The sequence below is a fragment of the Rhipicephalus sanguineus genome, chromosome 7 (assembly GCF_013339695.2).
Source record: "Rhipicephalus sanguineus isolate Rsan-2018 chromosome 7, BIME_Rsan_1.4, whole genome shotgun sequence".
Classification (NCBI taxonomy): domain Eukaryota; kingdom Metazoa; phylum Arthropoda; class Arachnida; order Ixodida; family Ixodidae; genus Rhipicephalus; species Rhipicephalus sanguineus.
Genome location: NC_051182.1, coordinates 70,248,123 through 70,268,174, shown reverse-complemented (window position 1 = coordinate 70,268,174; position 20,052 = coordinate 70,248,123). Strand labels below are relative to the sequence as shown.

General features: G+C 50.4%; 1 protein-coding gene across 1 annotated transcript; it reads right to left on the bottom strand.

Moving 5' to 3' along the window:
• Positions 1-14,957: 14,957 nt before the first annotated feature.
• LOC119400715 (uncharacterized) lies at positions 14,958-18,010 on the bottom strand. The gene is made up of 2 exons (XM_037667710.2): positions 16,155-18,010; positions 14,958-15,264 (listed from the first exon to the last, which is right to left on the bottom strand). The coding sequence occupies exons 1-2, from the start codon at positions 18,008-18,010 to the stop codon at positions 14,961-14,963; spliced, it is 2,160 nt and encodes a 719-aa protein (XP_037523638.2). The 3' UTR covers positions 14,958-14,960.
• Between the last annotated feature and the right edge of the window lie 2,042 nt (positions 18,011-20,052).

The window sequence follows — 20,052 nt, the reverse complement described above, 5'->3', positions numbered from 1 at the left end:
TGTCTTGCATTGCTTTGTGCCAGATGCCCTCACTATGATGGACGGATTTGAGTTTCAGTGTGGGAACGCACCCCCATATACCCCCAAACCATATACCCATATACAACCATATACCCCCAAAAGACCACCATATACCCCCAAAATAATTTGTTTCACAACGATGCCTCTAACAGCACGCTCGCACAGCAGCGCTGCTGCGCTGCTGTGCGAGCGTGCTGTTAAGAGTCGCGCGACTGACAACAGTCTGCAACAGTATTAACCGGCAAAACGCAGGCACGCACGCAGCGCACCCGGCGCACCATGCGGCGCACCGTGCAATCAGCTTCGGCGGCACAGCGGCACTCATGCACTCATGTTGAAACGTGTCCTTCGCGATCGTGCCATCGTGCTGTGCATCGGCGACTGCGGAGACGCCGTTGGCGTCGTCGCGTCGTTTTGCGTTGGCGGCAGCTCGGCTGTCATCGTTTCGCATTTTGTGTAGCGTGCCAGCTTTTCTGTACGGTTCGCTGGCTGTTATCTGGCATGAAGTAACTGTGCTCATGCCATTTGCCGCATATTTTCCATCAGTGATTCGTGAAACAAGCTCTACTGTGTGTTTTCGCCGACGGTCCGTTACAACAATGGCCTGATCTGCTCGCCACCTTCGTTGCAGCTAGCAAGCAGCTATTCGGATAACCTACTTCTTTCGGTAAGTGAAATTAAGTGTGCCTGACTTTTCGTCATTACTGCTAGAACTTTTGACAGTTCTTTGCTGGTGGTTGAATCTTTGTCGAACGCGAAACTATATACGGAGGACGCGCCGTTGCGAATCGTAAGCCAGACTTACTCGCCCTATTCCAGGTCGGTCATCTTGTTCTTCTGCGGGTTACAGCTCGTGTGTGGGTGGGTGTATGCGTGCGAGCGATGTTTGCTTGCTTGCTTGCTTGCTTGCTTACAACCATGCCGGCCTGTCGCTGACAAATAGTGCAACGATTCTACAACAGGTGCCTCGCTTTGTGAGTAGTTATGATTGTCGTTAATAAATACATGACAGCATTTGTGCACATCTGTAATTGGAAATCTGTCTTTAGAATGACTTGATGCTCAATTACTTGTTGTAAATTATACCTAGCTTACTTGCTTCTTCTTGTATGCAGCTTTTCTTCACCGCTGTTTGTACAAGACATGAGGCCCGAGACCACGCCAGCTTGTGTGAAAGCCAGCGCAGTTTCTTTGACGGGACCTGGAGTGCATTCATGCAGAACTTGAATCTATGTTGCTGCTGCGTCAATCAGCTTCACCTTGTGCGGTCACCTTCTGTCGTATTTTGTGCCACATTCGGTGCGCTTTATTCATTAATAAAGCCGCTTTTACAAGATCATTGGATAATTTATTGTTTCTGATAAGCACGATTATTTGTGCGCCATACACTAAACGTCATTTATGAAGTACGTGTTCATCCTCTGCATGTTCAGATTTATTATTTGTTCAGTAGTAAACCGATGTGAATTCTACATGGAAATTGGATATAAGTGGTGTGTAGAAGAAAAGTAAGGACACAAAGAAGCGCTTGTTTGTGTCCTTACTTTTATTGTCTGCGTCTCGATTTTTGAGCTGTATTTACAATGAGCCCATTGGTGCCCCGCTGGATATATAGTGAGGCTTTTGGTCATTATCACGTCCAGAGCTGTACTTTCTGTGGATTTTTGGGCACCTTCAGGATATGATATCCTGAAGGTGCCAAAAATACACAGAAAGTCCAGCTCTGCACGTGATAATGACCAAAAGCCTCACTGTGTCCAGCATATGGGTCATTCCACGGACGTTTTCTGGACGTCGGGTAAGATTTTTACTGAATTTGCATACGTCCAAGCACGTCCGAATATCCGGTTTTGACGCCCGGTGGGATTAACTCGGGATGTTCAATTCCTTTGCGCCATATAGTCCTGCGGACGTTCCGTTGAACGTCCCACGGTATTTGTCGTGCATCCGCCGGATGTACAGGTGCGATCAAAAGTGTGCAGACCACGGGATCGCGTGGCAGAATGCATCGACGCGCCAGCTAGCGACGAGACACGAGGAGACACCTGCTGCAAGGGCGCATGCGCGTCCCGTCTTATCACTTGGCTTCTCATGTCGCTCTGTTGGACGCGGTTACGGCGCTCGTACCCAAAACGACAACTGGGTGTCGCTTTCTTTGCTCCATCGAATCTGTGTAATTCTTTTACGTAGCGGCTGCGACGGTGCCGGTTCAACACCGGCTCACGTTGTTATTGACACCGGTTGATTAGGATAAGTAAGCATAGCGAGCATCGCACAACCTGACGAAGCCAAACGCACAAAATTAAGTTTTCTCAGGCCAGCTTGCCTTTGTCAGGGTAATCCAAGTTGCACTTAAATGAGCTTAGTTAAGTCAAAGTTAATGTAGCCGAAATTAATCAAATGTAGTCGAGCACTTTATGACCTAAATAAGTGAGGTGTAAGTAGGTTTAGTTAAGCCCAGTCCAGCTTGGTGTTTTCATGTTAAGCGAAGTTAAGCTTAGATGAGCCCAGATGAGTCGAAATAAGTATAGCCAAATCTAATTAGGCAAAGTTGATCATGCTCATCCTTAACCTAGCCGTGCAAAATTAGCCTATACAAGGCAAACCTTATCGTGGCCAATTAATCTAGGTCGACTTCCCCATGAGCCCACAGAAGTCAAGGCCAGGAAGATACTAATTACTCTTTACCGACTCCATACTAATTAGGATAATTTACGTCTAATTAGTGCTAATTATTGTGAACACTAATTATGACTAAATATTAGTCTGAAATCCAGCTAGAGTATCCTCTATACTGGAATTTCACGTGGCATAATTAAGCTAAATATGCATAACTAATCTAATTAGGCAAACACCAAGGTAATTATAAAAACTCTGATTAAGCTTGGTTGGTCATAGCATCATCAAACCAATTGGATTATGATTACCTTTAATTAGGCAACATCTTATTAAAACACAAATAATTAACGTAATTGAAATCGAATTCTCATGAGCTCAGAGAATCCAAGCTCAGCAAGATGCTGATTACTCCTGACCGAGTCGAGTCTCATTTAAGTGCAACTTGGATTAGCCCGACAAAGGCAAGCTGGCCTGAGAAAGTTTAATTTTGTGCGTTTGGCTTCGTCAGGTTGTGCGATGCTCGCTATGCTTACTTATCCTAATCAACCGGTGTCAATAACAACGTGAGCCGGTGTTGAACCGGCACCGTCGCAGCCGCTACGTAAAAGAATGACACAGATTCGATGGAGCAAAGAAAGCGACACCCAGCTGTTGTTTTGGGTACGAGCGCCGTAACCGCGTCCAACAGAGCGACATGAGAAGCCAAGTGATAAGACGGGACGCGCATGCGCCCTTGCAGCAGGTGTCTCATCGTGTCTCGTCGCTAGCTGGCGCGTCGATGCATTCTGCCACGCGATCCCGTGGTCTGCACACTTTTGATCGCACCTGTACGTAATGTCCAGTAAAGTGGTCCGATAGACGTCCCAAAGTTATTGGTTGCCCATTGGGCCGTTTACCATCCCCTGGCAATGACCCCATATATGACTGCATGTCGGCATTTAATTCCTACCTAGAAGCAGCACTTCGCACGCATTTATAAGCAGGCCGACGAGAAGGTTGACAAAAAGGCAATTTTTATAACAAATTTGTGGCTTTCTCCCCCCATCTAAGAATGTTTGAAAGTAATGTGGTGCACATTAACATAACTTTTAGTACTTTAAGACAGCAACTTAATTATTTGTCCTGTTACATAAATTCTGGCAATATGATTAATTTAACGTGCCTTTTTTAAAATGCGAAAAAACGTACAACTGCAAGGGTTGCCATGATAAAAGCCCTCGACTCGTTCCTAACACACCAGTGGTCAGAAAACTCATTTGCAACACGGCACAAATGTGATCGGCTGAAGGCACAGGTGGTTTCTTGCACGAATACGATTCTTGGATTGCAACAGATTTTACGCAAGAGCACATTACAGCATAAAAATTATATGTTTTTTTGTTTTTCTGATAGCTCCTTAGTCCTCATTTTCTTTTTGATTGGACAATGGTCAACACGCACTCTTAGAAAACAAAATTGCGCAAAAGGAAAGCACGTAAAACTCGTACCGTTCTTGCTTGGTGGCACGAAACTTGCCAAGTGGTAGTTTCTTCAATGTATTGTCCTCAGCCAGGGCAGAGCATAGTTCAGCGACTCCTGCTTGAAAGCCGAATCTGCTCTAGTTTCACATTTGCCCGGAGTGTGGCTGCCAGCACTAGCATGCTGTAGACAGAAATAGTGCTTTCAGTAATGTGCAAGCTGCGGGGCCTAGATTTCTTGCAAAGTGCCTTTGACATCGCTTGTGCAGAGTACAGGTCGAAGTTGCACTCCTGAAGCTGCAGTTGCTTCAGGGTCCCGTTTGCCTGAAGTGCAATGAATATTGGCTCAGGTGAGCAACTGATTTCCACAAAGCGAACCGTGAGCTTCGTTAAGGAAGTGTTGGTCTTGATAGCTTCGGCAAATGTGGTAAACTGTTTCGTCCTTTTGATCGGGCAGATATAAATACTGAGATTCTTCAGTGCACTCGTGCGCAAGAGCTGCGCCACTGAGACCAGGCTCGGGTCACGACGACCGCATCCTAAATTCGGACACAGGGTCAGCGACTCGCAGTTCACAAGACATCGCAGCGCATAGTCGACGTTCCTTGGCATTACCGCTTTCGTGATCTTCACCGCTTTGAGGGTGCTGGCGTTGCGCCGCAGCAGAGACTCCAGTTCGGCGGCGAACTTGAATGTGACGATGGAGGAGGTAACCTTGAGCTTCTCGACACCGTGGACGGTGTTGAGGCCTTCGAGTGCGAACAAGTGACCTCTCTTTTCATCGTCGATCCAACTGCCGTGCTCAGCCATCTTGATTTTCGCGTTTCTGAAACAGCGGTCTGCACTGGAACTAAGCGACGGGCGCACGCGGATTGGGAAAGGCACTGGAGGTGCCTTGTGGCCGTAATGACTGTCATAAAACAGGCTGAACTCGTCGATGCAGAGGTGGTGCTCGAGAAGCCACGAGATCAGAAACGATGCCTCGCGGGTGGCGTCCTCCTTATCCTGGCCTATCTCGCGTGCACCGTTGTCAATTTTCCGCAGGCGAACACTGCCAGGCCTCGTTTCGACGAGCTCGTAAACGAGCTTGTGCAAAACTCGATTCCACGAAGTCAATTCGCCGCTCAACCAGCACCTCCCCTCTGGCATCGCCGCTGAACAAGCGCGTTCGAAATTCAGCTGGTCCTTCCAGGTGTCGGCGCTGACAACGTGGGCAGTGGCCCTCACGAGGCCTAGCTCGCGCGCCACGGCCTTACCGCCAGTGGATTTGTCGTGCGCCGCACTGCCCTCAGGCAACGGCATCGAAGAGGCGCTGTTGCCACAACTTTCCCCCGGCGTTCTTGAGGCTTCCATCAGCGTATACGTCAAGGGCTGTGTCTTTAGCACGTGGTCGCTAACCAGCACAGGCGGCATGAAAAGACGGCCGCGAGTAGAGTCTGCACGGAGCCTATGCAGACGTAACTCCGCTGCCCGAGCGATGGTATCCCTAGCGGCAACAAGCGCAGATTTGGCGGGAAGCTCTCACGCGCTCGCAATGGGGTGAAATCGCGGAACGATGCCTTTTACGATGACTACACTCATGGGCGTCCGGAGGGGGGTGCAAGGGGGAGCGGCTGCCCCCCCCCTGGAACTTTGGATATCTTTCTATGCAGTAGCAATAAGCTGCACATGTTCGTTAGCACACAAAAGGTCAGCGTATCCGTGTGAAACGGCCTTCAGGATTGCCAGCCAACTTTGCACGTTATTACATATTATTGACTAACCTTGCCGGTCAAGTCACGGTAGTGACCCCCCCCCCCCCGCCTCCCTCCCCCCCATGGATGCACCCCCCTGGAAATATTTCTGCGGACGCCATTGACTACACTTTTCGTGCTTTTCGCGCTTGGCCAGTGACCAGAGCGACGGTCTGTCCGCGTTATCAAGGCGATCAGTCAGCCGCAGCTGGTGAACGATAAGACTAATATAGCATAAGACATCGCTCCGCGAATGCACCCCTGCTCGCTCCACGATCCCGCTGTGAATGCGCGAAGTATTTTCGCGGGCAGTTCGTCTTGTGTCGGTTGCGCTGTTCGTACGAACGCCGAACTCCAGGAATAATTGCTGCGTTGTTGGGTCGAATAAACCGGTAAGAACACGTGTCCGCGGACACGTGTTCTTACCGGTTTCCATTTACAGAATATGAACGGAATCGGCGTGACGGTGGATCGCACTCGTTCGACGACAAAAGTGAGTTTTGTGAATAGATGGGGTATTTTTTTTTTCTTTGCGAGTGAGAATTTATGGATGCTACATTGCACTACAGCAACGATGGGCCTAATTGGACACCCGGATCGTACAGCAGAATATGCAGCAGGCACTTTGTAGGAAATGCCAAGTCAAACGAAGAGACGCACCCAGCATGCAATCCATCGATATTTCCTGAGCGCTACAGGTTCACACAGATGGAAAGCGTTTTTTCATTCAGCGGCCGCGACAATGCAATTGCTGCTATCGCCAGTTTCGAGCTGCCGCTGAGTTCGCTGCCGTGTTAGCCTGAGCTTTATAACCTGTGATTATTTTGTGAGCGAGGCGGCCGGCGTTACACGTGAGCAGTTTCGCTCAACGGGCTCGTCACTTCCATTGTCTTCGCCCAGCTCATGCATTTTATGTTGCCGCGTTCGCCTGAGGATACACGAGGTTTGGCGAAAAGAAGCAGACGTGCTAACGCTACGTTCTTTGGCAGTTGCTAACCATTTGACGCCTTTTGGAAGCAGACGGGAAATAAAACGCCTCAAGCGAAGCGCCAAAGCACGGCGCAGTTGCTTGCCGCCGCCTGCGTAGTCTGCTCCCGTATCCCGCCAAATCTGCTGCCGTGGCCGCTTTGGTGCTGGAGGCAGCGCGCGACTGTGGCGGTCCCTAACGTATGCACGGTGCCCATAGGGGGAGTGTCCAAAGCGCCGCGCGAATGCATGAGAGGAGCGAGGGCCTGATATTTTGGCCGCTATTAGCCAAAATTGCAGGAATTTGGGCAATACTTAATACTGCGTCACTGCAACATAATATTGCAGCGACTCATCACACAGAGAACGCGTTTGGACGTTGTGAAACGGGGATTTTGTATATTTCCTTTCAGCTGGTTTGTCACCGCGATAGTCTGCACTTACGCGGCTGTTTGAGGACCGCATTCTGCGCGCACTTCATCGGGAGAGAGGACGCTTAATTTACTTGCGTGTTTAATGACGAACGTAAACTTGCTGCAGGAGAGAATAAAATGGAGATAACCAGGAGAACGTAACAGATATGCACGTAGTAAATGGCTAGCTCATGCTAACGCGTTTGCACCTTTCATATCATTTCCTTTATTTCGTGCGTTCGATTTGTTTTACAAGGCTGCCTCCCGCGCTCTGCTGTTTCAAACCTTTTCATGCGAAGCCAAATGTGCCTGTCGGCGTGGCTGCAGTACCAAAAGTAAAAAAAAAAAGCTACTCGCGTCTCGTTCACGTACAGGAAAATTGGCGCCTAACGTGACCGATAGGTCATGGCATCACTAACTTGACATGATTGCCATTTGCGTAACGACTAACAATAATAATATGCCGTGTGGCACGCAAACCCGCTTTCTTCGGCCAGAAATAATTCTGACGATGTGTGGTCTGACGATTTGTCTCCGTCAAAAACGTGGTGGTCACAGTCAGTCTGAGGCATGCAGGCATGCAGTCAGTCTGAGGCATGCAGAGTCGGCGTGTTGTTGTGTGGTTCAGTGTACAAACTCTGCGCAGCGCAGAGAGATCCCCGCGTGTCGGCGCCGCAAAGAGCAGACACGGAAGGCCCCGCTCTGGGAAAGAAAGGCGACTCTGTGGTGACGCCGTCAAAGCGCAGGGCCGCCAAAGCCGCCTCCTTGCTTGTAACAAAAGGGAGGAGATACAAGCTGAACGGGAAGACCCGTCACGACGGTGGGACGACGCGAGACTGGTTTCAGTTATTGTTCGGCATCCGCATGCACCCCTATGAGCGTTTACCTGCGCTGCTGTTCGGAGAGCCTGCCGCTAACAAGAAACACGTGTCGGCGCCGCAAAAGGGAACGCGAGGAATTGGTCTTGCGACCGCTTGGCCGGATGCGACCGGGGGATGTCTTTGTGTACAATCGCCGTCTGGTCGTAATTACGGCACTCGGAGCGTTCAGGTGAACTGGCCCCCAGCTGCATGTAATGACCGAGTGTCATTAGACTGGCGAGCAACGCACTATCGTGTTTTGCACCGCGTACACATTTCACCAGTGGCCAGGGCCTGGGAAATTTCTGGCTGCTTGTGTGGCGGCTTCTTGAAAGAGACGTTGGTACGCGGGCCAGTTGAGCCCGAGCCGAGCTTTCGGCGCTGGCGGACGTCAGGGGCATGCTCAGACTATAACGTAGGGGAGAGTGAGATGACACGTGTTGCGCAGTGAACCTATCCTCTCGCGTGTTGTAGATTGTGTCGTACGTTAGACCAATGCCGTGTCTATCATGAAAGTGTTTGTGCCATTGGTTGTGGTGATGCCAACCCCCAAGTGTGATTGGTTTGTTGAGGGACTCTTTGTCTAACTGAAGGTTGAAAAGAGGCTGTTTTGGATGTGAGAAGAGAGCGGAGGTTCGGGCTTGGACCCGGGCAGACGCCTGAGCGTGGCAATAAAGCGTCTCTTCACTGGACAACGGCTCTTCCTTCGCGCTGCCACCGTGCACTCGAGTCATCGAGGGGCGCCGATTCGAACCTCAAACACCTTCCCTCCTTAGCAGTGTTGTACGGAACGGCGTTCCAAGGAACGACGTTCCAGGAACTAGTTCCTTTTGGGAGGAACGGAGGAACGCCACCGTTCCATTTAATATCGGTGGAACTGTAACGGTAACTCGTTACGTTTACATGGGAACGGCAGAGGGAACGGCGTTCCTTATGTGTGGGAGGAACAGCAGATTTTTTTGTGTGTGTGTGAGCCAATGTGACAGCAATCAAGGGCCATTCTGGAGTGTAGACATATCTTGGAGAACATTCACTTGACATTCGAGACTCATCGAAACCCTGCAAAGCCACTGCCAGGAAACGGCGCGCTATTTTATTACCTCGGTGACTTTTTGTTCGGTGTGTGTGTGTGTGTGTGTGTGTGTGTGTGTGTGCGTGTGTGTGTGTGTGTGTGTATGTGTGTGTGTGCGTGCGTGCGTGCGTGCGTGCGTGCGCGCGCGTCCTCATGGCCTTGTCGGCATAGGGAAAAGTGGGGGAGCCGACTTACCGTAGTCGAGGCGCCTGCGCGTGGTTCCGCGGAGTCCTCGAACAGCGCGAATCATCGTCGCGAATATGGTGTTTGACGCGCATGGGGCAGAGGAACTAATCACAACGCTAGAGGCCGCATAATGTGAGTGAAGCACCAACGTGCTAACCACCGAAATCCCGCACGGTGACCTCCCGCTGCGCATGAATGGTCTTGGGCCCCAACGTAACGGTGGCAAAGTTACACTTTGGTTCTATCCCTTGGTAGTCAACGAGTTACCGCGTGCAGCATACGCTTCCGACGTTTTATTGGTTTAATGTCCGGGCGCTTGCCGACCGCGAAGCTTCGGCCCGATTCCTGAGAATCTTTTTTTCTCGTCGCGTGGTAATTAGCGGCTGGCTCGATCCTCTCTTTAGTATCTCGTGCATGCCCCGCCAGCAGCTGTCGGCAAATGTCTCTTTACAAGCGGTTGCATGGATGGCGGGGAAGAGGACCGAAACGCATTGGACGCTGGTGCCGCAGTGGCACCTGTCCGGTGCCTTCGATGGTTGCGAATGGGCAGGAATACCTTCAACATGCGACTTATCTCCGCGGCTATTGGTCTATAAGTTCAGTTCGACAGCCGCCTTACCGATAACGTCTGTCACAAAATAAACCATACTCGTACTACATAAAGAGCTACATTCTTGTTGCACCCACTGAGGCTGCCCTCGGCCCTATATGCGACCTCGGTCGACTTTGTTCCTATGTGTGTACAACACGGCAGTGCCCTCAAGCGCTTGATGAAACGGCTCTTCAACATTGGCAACGAAGTGCTGACGAGAAAACAGGTTTGTCTGACAGATACCAACATCGAGATGCTCTTGCTGAGTGCGAACGAGAGACTTCACTAAGTTGCGAATACGTATCCTGGACGTTAGTTTCTACTCACACTGCAATATTGAATCAGCACTTGTTAAGCGCCTGTGTGTTGTTCCTTTCGATGCTGTTTCCTTTGAGAAAAACTTATTTTATTGAGGTATGTGTGGAAATTTCCGGTTGAATATCTGAAGAGCAGTATTCTGACTGCGCATTTAAAGACTAACGTGGAAAGTGCCCCATGTGTTGCACTTGTGATAGACGAGCACGAAAGTTGTAGTTAGACATGTGTGTAGTGTGGCCGGTGGTCTATAAAAAATTCATCAAGGAGCGTTTTTTTAGATTCCTTTTATCTATATAACCTCCTTCCGGCGATGTCAAATTCGTAAAATATGTGTAGCTTGATGTGAGCTTTAAAATGCTTACTTTACTTTGCCTCAGGGTTATACGGCAATGACCGGCACCATATTTTGAATAAAAATTCAAATGTAACGTTAATGTGACGACACGTTCCAATTTTCGAAATGTAACTGGAACGAGTTCCTTTCTCATTAGAGGAACTTGTAACGGGAACTCGTTCCAATATTGGGAAGGAACGAGGAACGAGCTTTCGTTCCTGTTTTAGAGGAACGTGAACAACACTGCTCCTTAGCTAGTGTTGAAGCTTGCAGAGGAAAGTAGGGAAAGGAAATTAACTGTCACCAATACCGATGTCAATATTTAAGACTTACACATACATTTTGAAGAACTGACCACATAGGTAAAATGTATACGAAAAAAATACATAAAAAACATGGTCCCATATGCAATTTCGCCTGAGACGACTCGAAAACCAAAGCCATCTTCTTTTTCGTCAGTCCATGCATTGATCCTCCCCCGCCCCTCTCCGAAAGCTTTCTGCACATAAAGTGGTTTCGGACTGCCCACAGGATCAAAGGCATTGCAAGCTTTCTGCAGCTCACGCATCTCAGGCTTCTGCCTTTATAAAAAACAAGGCAAACCAAAGTAAATGCAATGGTAGCAGTGCAGCATCGTGTATGCCTCACTTCATGTTACGAGCGATCGCCCGAAAACAAACGTGATTCTCAGCTTAGCGCAGCTGATTGCACGCGTCTGCGTGACAAAAGAGGCTTGCCTTACCCGTCTGGTCATCTTTTTATATTTAATAAAGAGATGACCAGGCGCGGGCTGTTTAAGTACTCCGGAGCTTTAGGACCAAAGCGTGGTGGACGCTAAATATTGAGCTCATCAGGAAAAAGCGGGAAATTGTGGTCGGCTGCCCTTTCGACGCGCACTCAATTGCCGTGGAAACCAGGCCCGTAGCCAAGGCGGGGGGGGGGGGGGGAGGCCGCCCCCCCCGATATTTTTATGATACATGGTGTTGTACCGAAAATAAATAATGAAAATAGGCGTTTTTCTGTGATAGTCAAGGCTTTCAGCAAGTGCCCCCCCCCCCCCCCTTCCGAAAAAGATTCCTGGCTACGGGCCTGGTGGAAACAATTGCATGTTATGTAACTACTCGTCCACATCTTTTTGTAAGGTCTCTGAACCGCGCGAAGGCTAACCTCCGAAAACCGTGAACACATCTGAAGTTGAGAATGAGTTGTTTGAAACAGTATTCATTTCGTGTGGTGAAGGCTTGAAGCAATGCACGCATCTCGCGCGAACGTTTCATAATGACGTTCAGCGATCCCTGTAGATAGAAACAAGACCGACGCATGAGTGACCACAGCTGGCTCCGAAACATCTAGTCTATATATATATATATATATATATATATATATATATACATATATATATATATATATATATATATATATATACATATATATATATATATATATATATATATATATATATATATATATATATATATATATATATATATATATATATATATATGCGGGAAGCTGTTCATCATACTGCACCGTGGCGCGCGCTGCGTCTGTGTCGTCTTGCTGGTAACCCAAGACGCCTTGGGGCCCCACGCTAGTTTTCAATTTTTGCGTCTTGAGTCAACGCCTACGCCTGGGCGCTCTCGTGGTCGCCTCCTTAAATTGGTAAAGTTGGTATTGACCAAAATTGGCATAAGAGGGTATGACGAAAATGACCGTCTGTTCATGACATGAATAACGAGAAAATCCTGGCGTGTACGTCATGAAACCCTTTCCTTCACTCACGTGTGGCACTAACCCATATACCACGGGCCACGGTATGCAGGTCTGCGCCACAGGCAGGCCCGTAGTCGGGGGGGGGGGGGGCTAGGGGTCCGCCCCCCCCCGAAATTTTGGTGAAGTATGTGTTTAAAAATAAATAATAAAAATAGGTGTTTTTCTCAAATAGTCATGGTTTTCAGCAAGTGCCCCCTCCCCCCCCCCCTCCCCCCCGAAAAAAATTCTTGGCTACGGGCCTGGCCACAGGTGATTCACAGTATATCTACCCAGGAACTGCGAGAACAGACATTGGTAATTAAACGTGAGAGCGTCAAGAAAATGGAGCATCAGCCGCGTTGACCCGACAAATGCAAGCATAAGTCGATTGTGGTTGGAGTGCTGGCTATATATTTTTATAACAAAGTAAAAACATTACTTATGTGCTAATATGATACAGGCGTCATGCCGGCTTAACGTCAATTTCCGTTCCAGTGTTGGCTCCGCTTTTATAACTACTGACTCTGTATTCAAGCGAATCTGTATTCAAGCGTTGTTTGACACCGGACCAGCACACTAACGAATGCTACGTATGATATTCATAGCATCGCACGCGAAATGTGAATTGCACCGTAGCGTGCGCCTCGTTTCAATAAAACTGACGTCTGTGCTCATAGGCGTGCGCAGGGTTCCCCATCAGGGGGGCGAAGGTTCATCGCAGCGCCCCCCCTCCTACTAAGTCAATGTACGAGGCAGATTCTGTGCCCTCCCCCTCTTAGGGGACTAGGGGGAGGGGGCGGCTGCCCCCTCCTGCCCCCCCCCACCCCCCCACCCCGTGCGCACGCCTGTGCCTGTGCTCTAACATGAGTGCTGACTACGTCAGACCATAAGTTACTTCATAAATTTCAGTGTAGTCGGCGTGCCTGGTAAGCGCACGGTGTGCACCTAACAACTCTATTCACAATAACACGTTGTCCACCTCGTAACGCTTGACAAAGCAAAAAAAAAAAAAAGATTGGCCGCGTATCTGCGTGCTTCGCTGCAAATGTCGTGTAAAGACGATAGAAGAGGCGCTGTGTGAGATATGGACGCCATCTGGCAATACGTCGGGAAACATGAGTGCTGTGTTGCGTGCTGGTAGTCCCGGCGCAGCAGCAGGCGAAGACCGGCGGTGACCAACGCGACCGGCGGGGACGCCAGCCAGCCCGAAAACGCGGTTTGGCGCGAAGCGCTGAAGCAGAGAAACGTCCGCACTCAACGAGTACTCTCCACACACTTTTATTTACACGTCGCCTGGGTAAAACAGGAACGCCAGAGCGGCGCCCACAACCGGCAGCCTGAAGGCCGCCCACAACGCTGCTTTTTCATTTCTTAAATATTTTTTTTTCACCTTCTTGGCCTTCTCAAAACTATAAAGTTTTTCAACACCAACCCATGGCATTCGTACAGTGCAATACAGAACCGAAACCGAAACACAACAATGAGCTCGTGCGAAGGGCACGGAGGAAGGCAAATTTCAGCGCAGTCGCATTTTCAGCTTTGTTGAAACAGCGCTCACTAGACGACGACGAAGTAAAAGAAGGCACAGGACAGGCAGCGCCTGTCCTGTGCCTTCTTTTACTTCGTCGTCGTCTAGTGAGCGCTGTTTCAACAAAGATGAACGCATACCAACTCGCTCAAGCTTCCATTCTTATGCATTTTCAGCGCAGCTTAAGAAACTAGGGTCCTTAAAATTACGTATGTATGCATTTTCTATTAAAGGAACACGCCACCTAATACTTACCTAGTGATGTTGCACCTCAGATATGCATGATATTTACTTTTTGATCGACAACGTTCACAAGTATGAACAGCCGTACCAGTTCAAGACGGCTGGCCCTTGGGCAAGTGGTTCAACTTTGGCCGAGTGGCTGAATCGAGGGACGTGCCGACAAACAGAAAGACAGACAGAAAGACAGACAGACCAAAATTTCTGCGTTTAAGTTCCCCAAGAAAGACTATCGTCTTTAAAACGCAGCATAGTGTGGTATACTCGCTGACTGCTTCGCATGACACTGATTCCCACAATGCGTGGGATCTGCCAATTTCTTTTTTAAACTCATTGTAGAGATCAAAGTTCGGTAGGAGCACACTAAATGTCAACAAAATGCAGCGGCTCATGAGGGATAAGGTGGGGTTGGGGGGGGGGAGGATAACTCCACCCAACGCCTCTTTTGTTATAACTGATGCCATCGCTCATTAACTGCTGAATTGCACTAGCCTTATTCTATGCATTGCGCTTGCCTTACTGCTGTTGCGCTAAGTTGCACTCGTAATTAACTGTTGTGCTACTGCGTTTTATTCTTTATACCGTGGCAGTACACATTCACGTAATTTTTAACTAATTGTATTTTTCTATACTAATGTATACGTTGACGTGCATAACGTGCATGAACTCTCACCTCAGTGATACCATAAGGACCTCTGGGCAGCAGTATATTAAATGAAGTATTCATGTTAAACTGTTAATTGTGAAAAGTTTGCAAAAGCAAGGCGTTCGTGCGACGAGACCACGTGACCGTGGAAATAAGAACGCATGCCGCGTAAGGTAACGTCCTATTCGGGAACATCGACGGCCCCCTCTGGTGGCACGACCTGTCATCCCTGAAAGAGAGACGCGGACTCCAGCCTGACGTCGTCTAGCATCAGGTAGCGGCGGACCAGCCTCCAGCAGTCCTCGTTGATGGTGTCCAGCTGAGGGCGACCGTCCTGGCACGGATGGCACACGACGCAGTCCTGGACTACGCGAGCGAGACGCATGAAGTCGTGGAGGCCTTCGGTGCTCCTCAGGCCCCGTCGAATCACAGCAGACGCGTCTGTCGCACTGAGGAGTAGCTGCTCGGCGAACTCTTCCAGCAGTCCGGCATGGTGCCAAGCCCGTTCCAAGGCCACGGCGCAGTGACTGCAAGAGTGAAACATGGTTTGTGACGCCATCTACGGGTCGCCGTACTGGTTTTGTCTGTAACCCTCCCGCCAAGTCCATCGTTTCTGCAGTGGAGTCACACGTGCTTGCACTTATGCGTGGAGCAGTATTGTAGGGTAAATGAAGGGTATTTGCGAACCGAAACGACAAACGACACGAGTCTGGCAAAGCCCACTTTGTTTAGGGTAGTCGCTCGCATGACGCATAACATTTTGCCAAGTACGCGACGCTAGGAAAAGTGCGGGGCGAGCGCGGGTGTCGTACGGTTCCACGTCGGTAATCAACGGCCTCCACGGCAGTCAGAGGGAGCTGACTGAGCTTCACATATTTTATTGCGATAACAATTACACGGTCACTCCAGGCGCATTTTTGCCTGCAGCTTATGGGAAGTTTGATATCTAAAGAGCCGAGGGGTGCGGGTCAAGACATCCGGTCATCCCCCCTCCCCCTGTCGTTCGGCCGATGCATAAGATTGTGTCCATTTTCAATCTTTCGCTTATGCAAGCAGCTTATCTGTGTAACATTCTGTAGGTACATAACAGTAGTAGCGGCACAAACGATTCATCGATAAAGTACTGGTGCCAACACAATCACTTGCTGACACACACACGCATGCGCACATACACTGTATATGTATATATAGAAGCAAGCTGTACATTGTAGAAACACGCGACGTCGCATTTTTCACAAATGCGCCTGATCACCGCAAAATGAAGACCTTCACCGAAACGAAGACGGTGCGCAGGACGCGTGGTCATTCCGTCGCGAAAGACGAGGTTCAAGTCAGTCTGTATTGACGCGACAACATTACAAAAATTTTGTCAAATCATGCCTTGAACTAGCCCAGCAAGAACGTGAAGTAACCTCACCTGTCCACTGGGCGTCCTCTGGCGAACTGCACGGCACGCGTCACCAGGCCGCGGTTTCTACTTGCCTTGTCTCGGATGTTACGATAGGCCAGGGCCGCTTTTCTGTCCAGCACGCCGCTGACGACGACACGTACGAGGTTGTAGTTGCCCGCGACGTCCTCCGACAAGCGGCGAAGGAAGGCGGACGCCTCGGACAAATGTTCCGCCCGGAAGTGCAACCTTCGCACGTTCCGACTTGTCCCGATCGCGTGGGCGAGGCGCTGTATGTAGTCCTGTATGGTCGCGCGGGCCACGTCGTCTTCGACGTCGCTGTCGTCGCAGTCGAAGTCCACGTGCAGTCCCAGCTCCCTCACGCTCTTGTTACGAGAAAGCGACTCCACTATCGCCGTCCAAGCTGCGTTCGTATTTTGCAGCGGGTCGTCTTCGTCCGTGTACAGGGAGAGCCGCAGCCTCCGGAGCGACGCGGTGGCTTCGACGTACGCGGCGATGGACGATGCGAGGGCCACGTCCGCCATCCTGAGACTGAAGCGAACGGACGTGACATGAGCGAACGCCAACAGCACGTGCGAGAGCCGTCCCACGATGTTGCCGAAGCAGAACACGTCCACGTCCGAGAAGGCCTTGGAGTGAATCAAATTCAGGTTATGGTAGACGAAATAGGTTCCCAGCGAAACCTTCTCTTCGGCTCCGATTTCTCGGAGAGCTCCGCACAATGCTGGCAGGTAGCGATGGTCGGTCGCGTGTAGGGCAACCGTCAGCTTCTTCAGGCTCCGTTTCCTCGAAGCGGCCGAGAAGAAGTCGACCCACTGCTGCGAGTTCCAGATCGAGAATGGAAGGCCCAGTTCCTCCATCGTCTCGTTGTTGGACAAAGGCGCGAGCCAGAAGCCGTAGTCTGTGCTCGGTGTGAGATACAAAGTGTGCGGTAAGTACACCAGGTTGAAGATCCGTATAGTTTCGTTTTCAGCGAAAATACGCGCTGCCAGCACAGCGTTCTCTTGGTCGAACTGAACGTTGTTCAGGCGAACGTTCCTGATCGTATTGTTGACTAGGAGACCTTCGGCCATCCAGTTGAAGCAGTTTCGCTTGCTGGCGTCATCTGCCGTTACGCTGAGCGCGGTAAGAGAGACGGTTTCGCTGAGGTACCGCGCGAACTGGTCTCGCTCGGCTTCGCATACGACAGAACCGTGTATCGACAGCTCTTTGAGCGTGCGATTTCCTTTCAGGGCTGCCACGAACGCGGTGGCCATTCCGTGCTTCATTTGCAACTCGGCCACCTCAAGGGTAGTCAGCGACGGGCAATCGCGGAGAACAATCGACAGAGCAGACGGCAGTTCGTCGCACGACCGCTGTTCTGAACGCTCCGATTCGTCCCGGTGTTCCACGTGATCGAAGTCGGGGTCGAGGTCCCGGTTGAAGATGGTCCTTCTGAAATCGATATTCAATGCCCTAGCCGATAGGTTGCACTTGAGGGCGTCGCAAATGAGGGGCGCGTGCGCGGCGAAAAGGCCGCGGTGAATGTGGACGTGGTGAACGCACGAGTGCGTCTTCAGCAGCTGGTGAACGAGGGCGACCGCTTGCTTGAACGTCCATTCCGCGTCGTGAGGCATGCACAGGTCCTCCTCTGCCAAGCTCGTCAGTGACACATGCCCGCTTGGTGTCGGCAGTTCCCGCAGTTCGAGTTCGGCGCAGAAGAGGATCTCGTTCAATGTCGAAATATGGTCGACAATCTGGCACGTGTTCTCGGGCGTGGCTGTACACGGCGGCAACTGGTCGAAAGGTGCGCTCGTGAAGACGCCTCGCGACCAATCTCCGCGTTCAGCCATGGCGGGGTCGAAGCCGTCCAGTCCTGCCATCATCCTCCCCACTTATGACCGTACTGAGTTCAACTTGGGTATTTGTCCTTGGGAACTGCGTCAGAGAACGAAGCTTGTTGTTGGAATCGAAACATGTCGCGTTGGGTATACGCTGTGCTGGAATTATAACGGCACAATCGAGTAGTTCTCGTTGCGTTCCGACTGGCTTCGCACCGGCATGGCGCCCTTTCAACGTAGCTGGCCTGAGCTTTACAAGAACTAAATGCTAAACGGTAGAATTGCCGAGAACTCTTCTCCGCCAGAAGGATCAAAATACTTGAAAATGCATCAAAAATAGTTGCTTCACATTGACGTAACTGCACGGATATGTCGGCGCAAAATTTGAGTTCGCAGTTTCCTCTAGTATAGTAACTAACCAATAAAGCATGTTTCTGTCCTAATATGTTCATAACGCTTAGAAAAAAATTACACCATCTCCCGCTAAAGGGGACCATGAGGCGATGCGAAGCCGGAGCACTTGCACGATCGCGTTCCGTTGGCGTTCGTTGGGCATGCTACCGACCTCGCGTCGTGGAACGCGAAGAGGGACGCTACGCGCGTCGTATCTTCCATCTAGCCTGGCCGTTAATTCGCACAGGGCGAGCGGGGAACGCGGTCGACAGGCGGGCGAGAGGGGGCAGCGTAGGAGAGGAGAGAGAAGGGGAGGGGACGCGCATGCGCTCGAGCTCATCGCGGCGTTGCGCAGGAGAGAATTTCGGCATGTCTAGCCCGCGTTTCAGAGGAAGAGTGGAAAGGGGGAGGGGAGAGGGAAAGTGGAGAGGGAAAGTGGGGAGGGGAAGGGGAGAGGGAAGGTGGAGAGGGGAAAGGGAGAGGGTGAGTGAAGATGAGGTGTGTGGAGAGAGTATGCGCATGCGCAGTAAGGGTGGTCACGCCGCACACCACCACCACCACCACCGCCGGATTGAGCTCGACCTTAAGATACTTCGCATCTAAAAAAGATACACAACCCTACGTAAGAAGAGAGCCTATAGGCGCGCTAGTATATGTTTTTCTCGCTGTGCAGCATTTTGAGTCAAATGAATAAGATTAGTGTGCGTAGTTTGTTTGTTGTTTGGTTCACTGGCTCATAAGCAACTAAGGTTATCATGCGCCAAACGCAAGGTATAAATTGTGTAAAAAGTTGGATCTCTTTAGTGAGCTCTAGTGTGAGCAAGGGCCCCCACGGTCCTAGCTGATAGGAATAAAAACCTTAGTGAATACTTCTGCTCTCTGGATATATGAATTGCTCTTCAATATTCCGAATTAGAAAAAATCTAACATCCCATTCTCGACTGAACAGTCACGAATCGATTAAAAATGCGTGAATAGCCTCGCTGAAGATGCCGTGTCGTGGTGCACACCTTAACTAGAGAGGAAAGTGACTTTCTGATCTCAAGAGTGGCAGCGACTAATGAACCCACCTGAACATTAATTTTTATTCGAGACTATATGAATATTATGGTACTGCTGGTAGCAAAGGTAAGTTGACTGCATCTGCCGAGCTAACTCGGCAGATGCAGGACACGGCGCGAACGCGCTTATGTCTTTCACACATTCTCTTTCGCACGGTGCTCTCTGTTGGCGGTGTATAGGCGGGGCGGAGCGGGGCGGTGCCGCCGTCTGTGAGAGGTGAAAAGAAGTAATGGTTGACGATCGACATTTACTAGCGCTTACTCCGAGATTGCGCGCGATATCGGAGGTCATGGTTAAAACGTCTCGGCGCGCTGGCGTCGCCGAGGCACCCTCAATGCAGTTCGTTCTTTGCCTTTCGCTTCGTGTTAGCGTGCGTCGGCTCCTTGCAGTAGTGCAGCTTCCACATGCACCAAAGGGATTTCTCCGCCGCCGACCGCTTCTATTGCGAGAGCACCGACTAACAAAACTGCTGCAATACGCGTTGCAGAAAGGACGCGATTTCGACGGGCGAATGTCGTGCCTTGGTGGAGCGCGACCAGCGCCTGCGAGACAGAGGCCAGCGGGACGCGCGCATCTGGGGCTCAGGCTACGAACCTCTACCTCTCATGTTGCTGAAGCGCAGTGTGTGGTAG

Coding starts and splice junctions, on each gene's coding strand:
- LOC119400715 (XM_037667710.2), bottom strand. CDS start 18,010: ATGATGGCAGGACTGGACGGCTTCGACCCCGCCATGGCTGAACGCGGA. Junction 15,265..16,154: donor AGAGGACGCCCAGTGGACAG/GTGAGGTTACTT, acceptor TCACTCTTGCAG/TCACTGCGCCGTGGCCTTGG.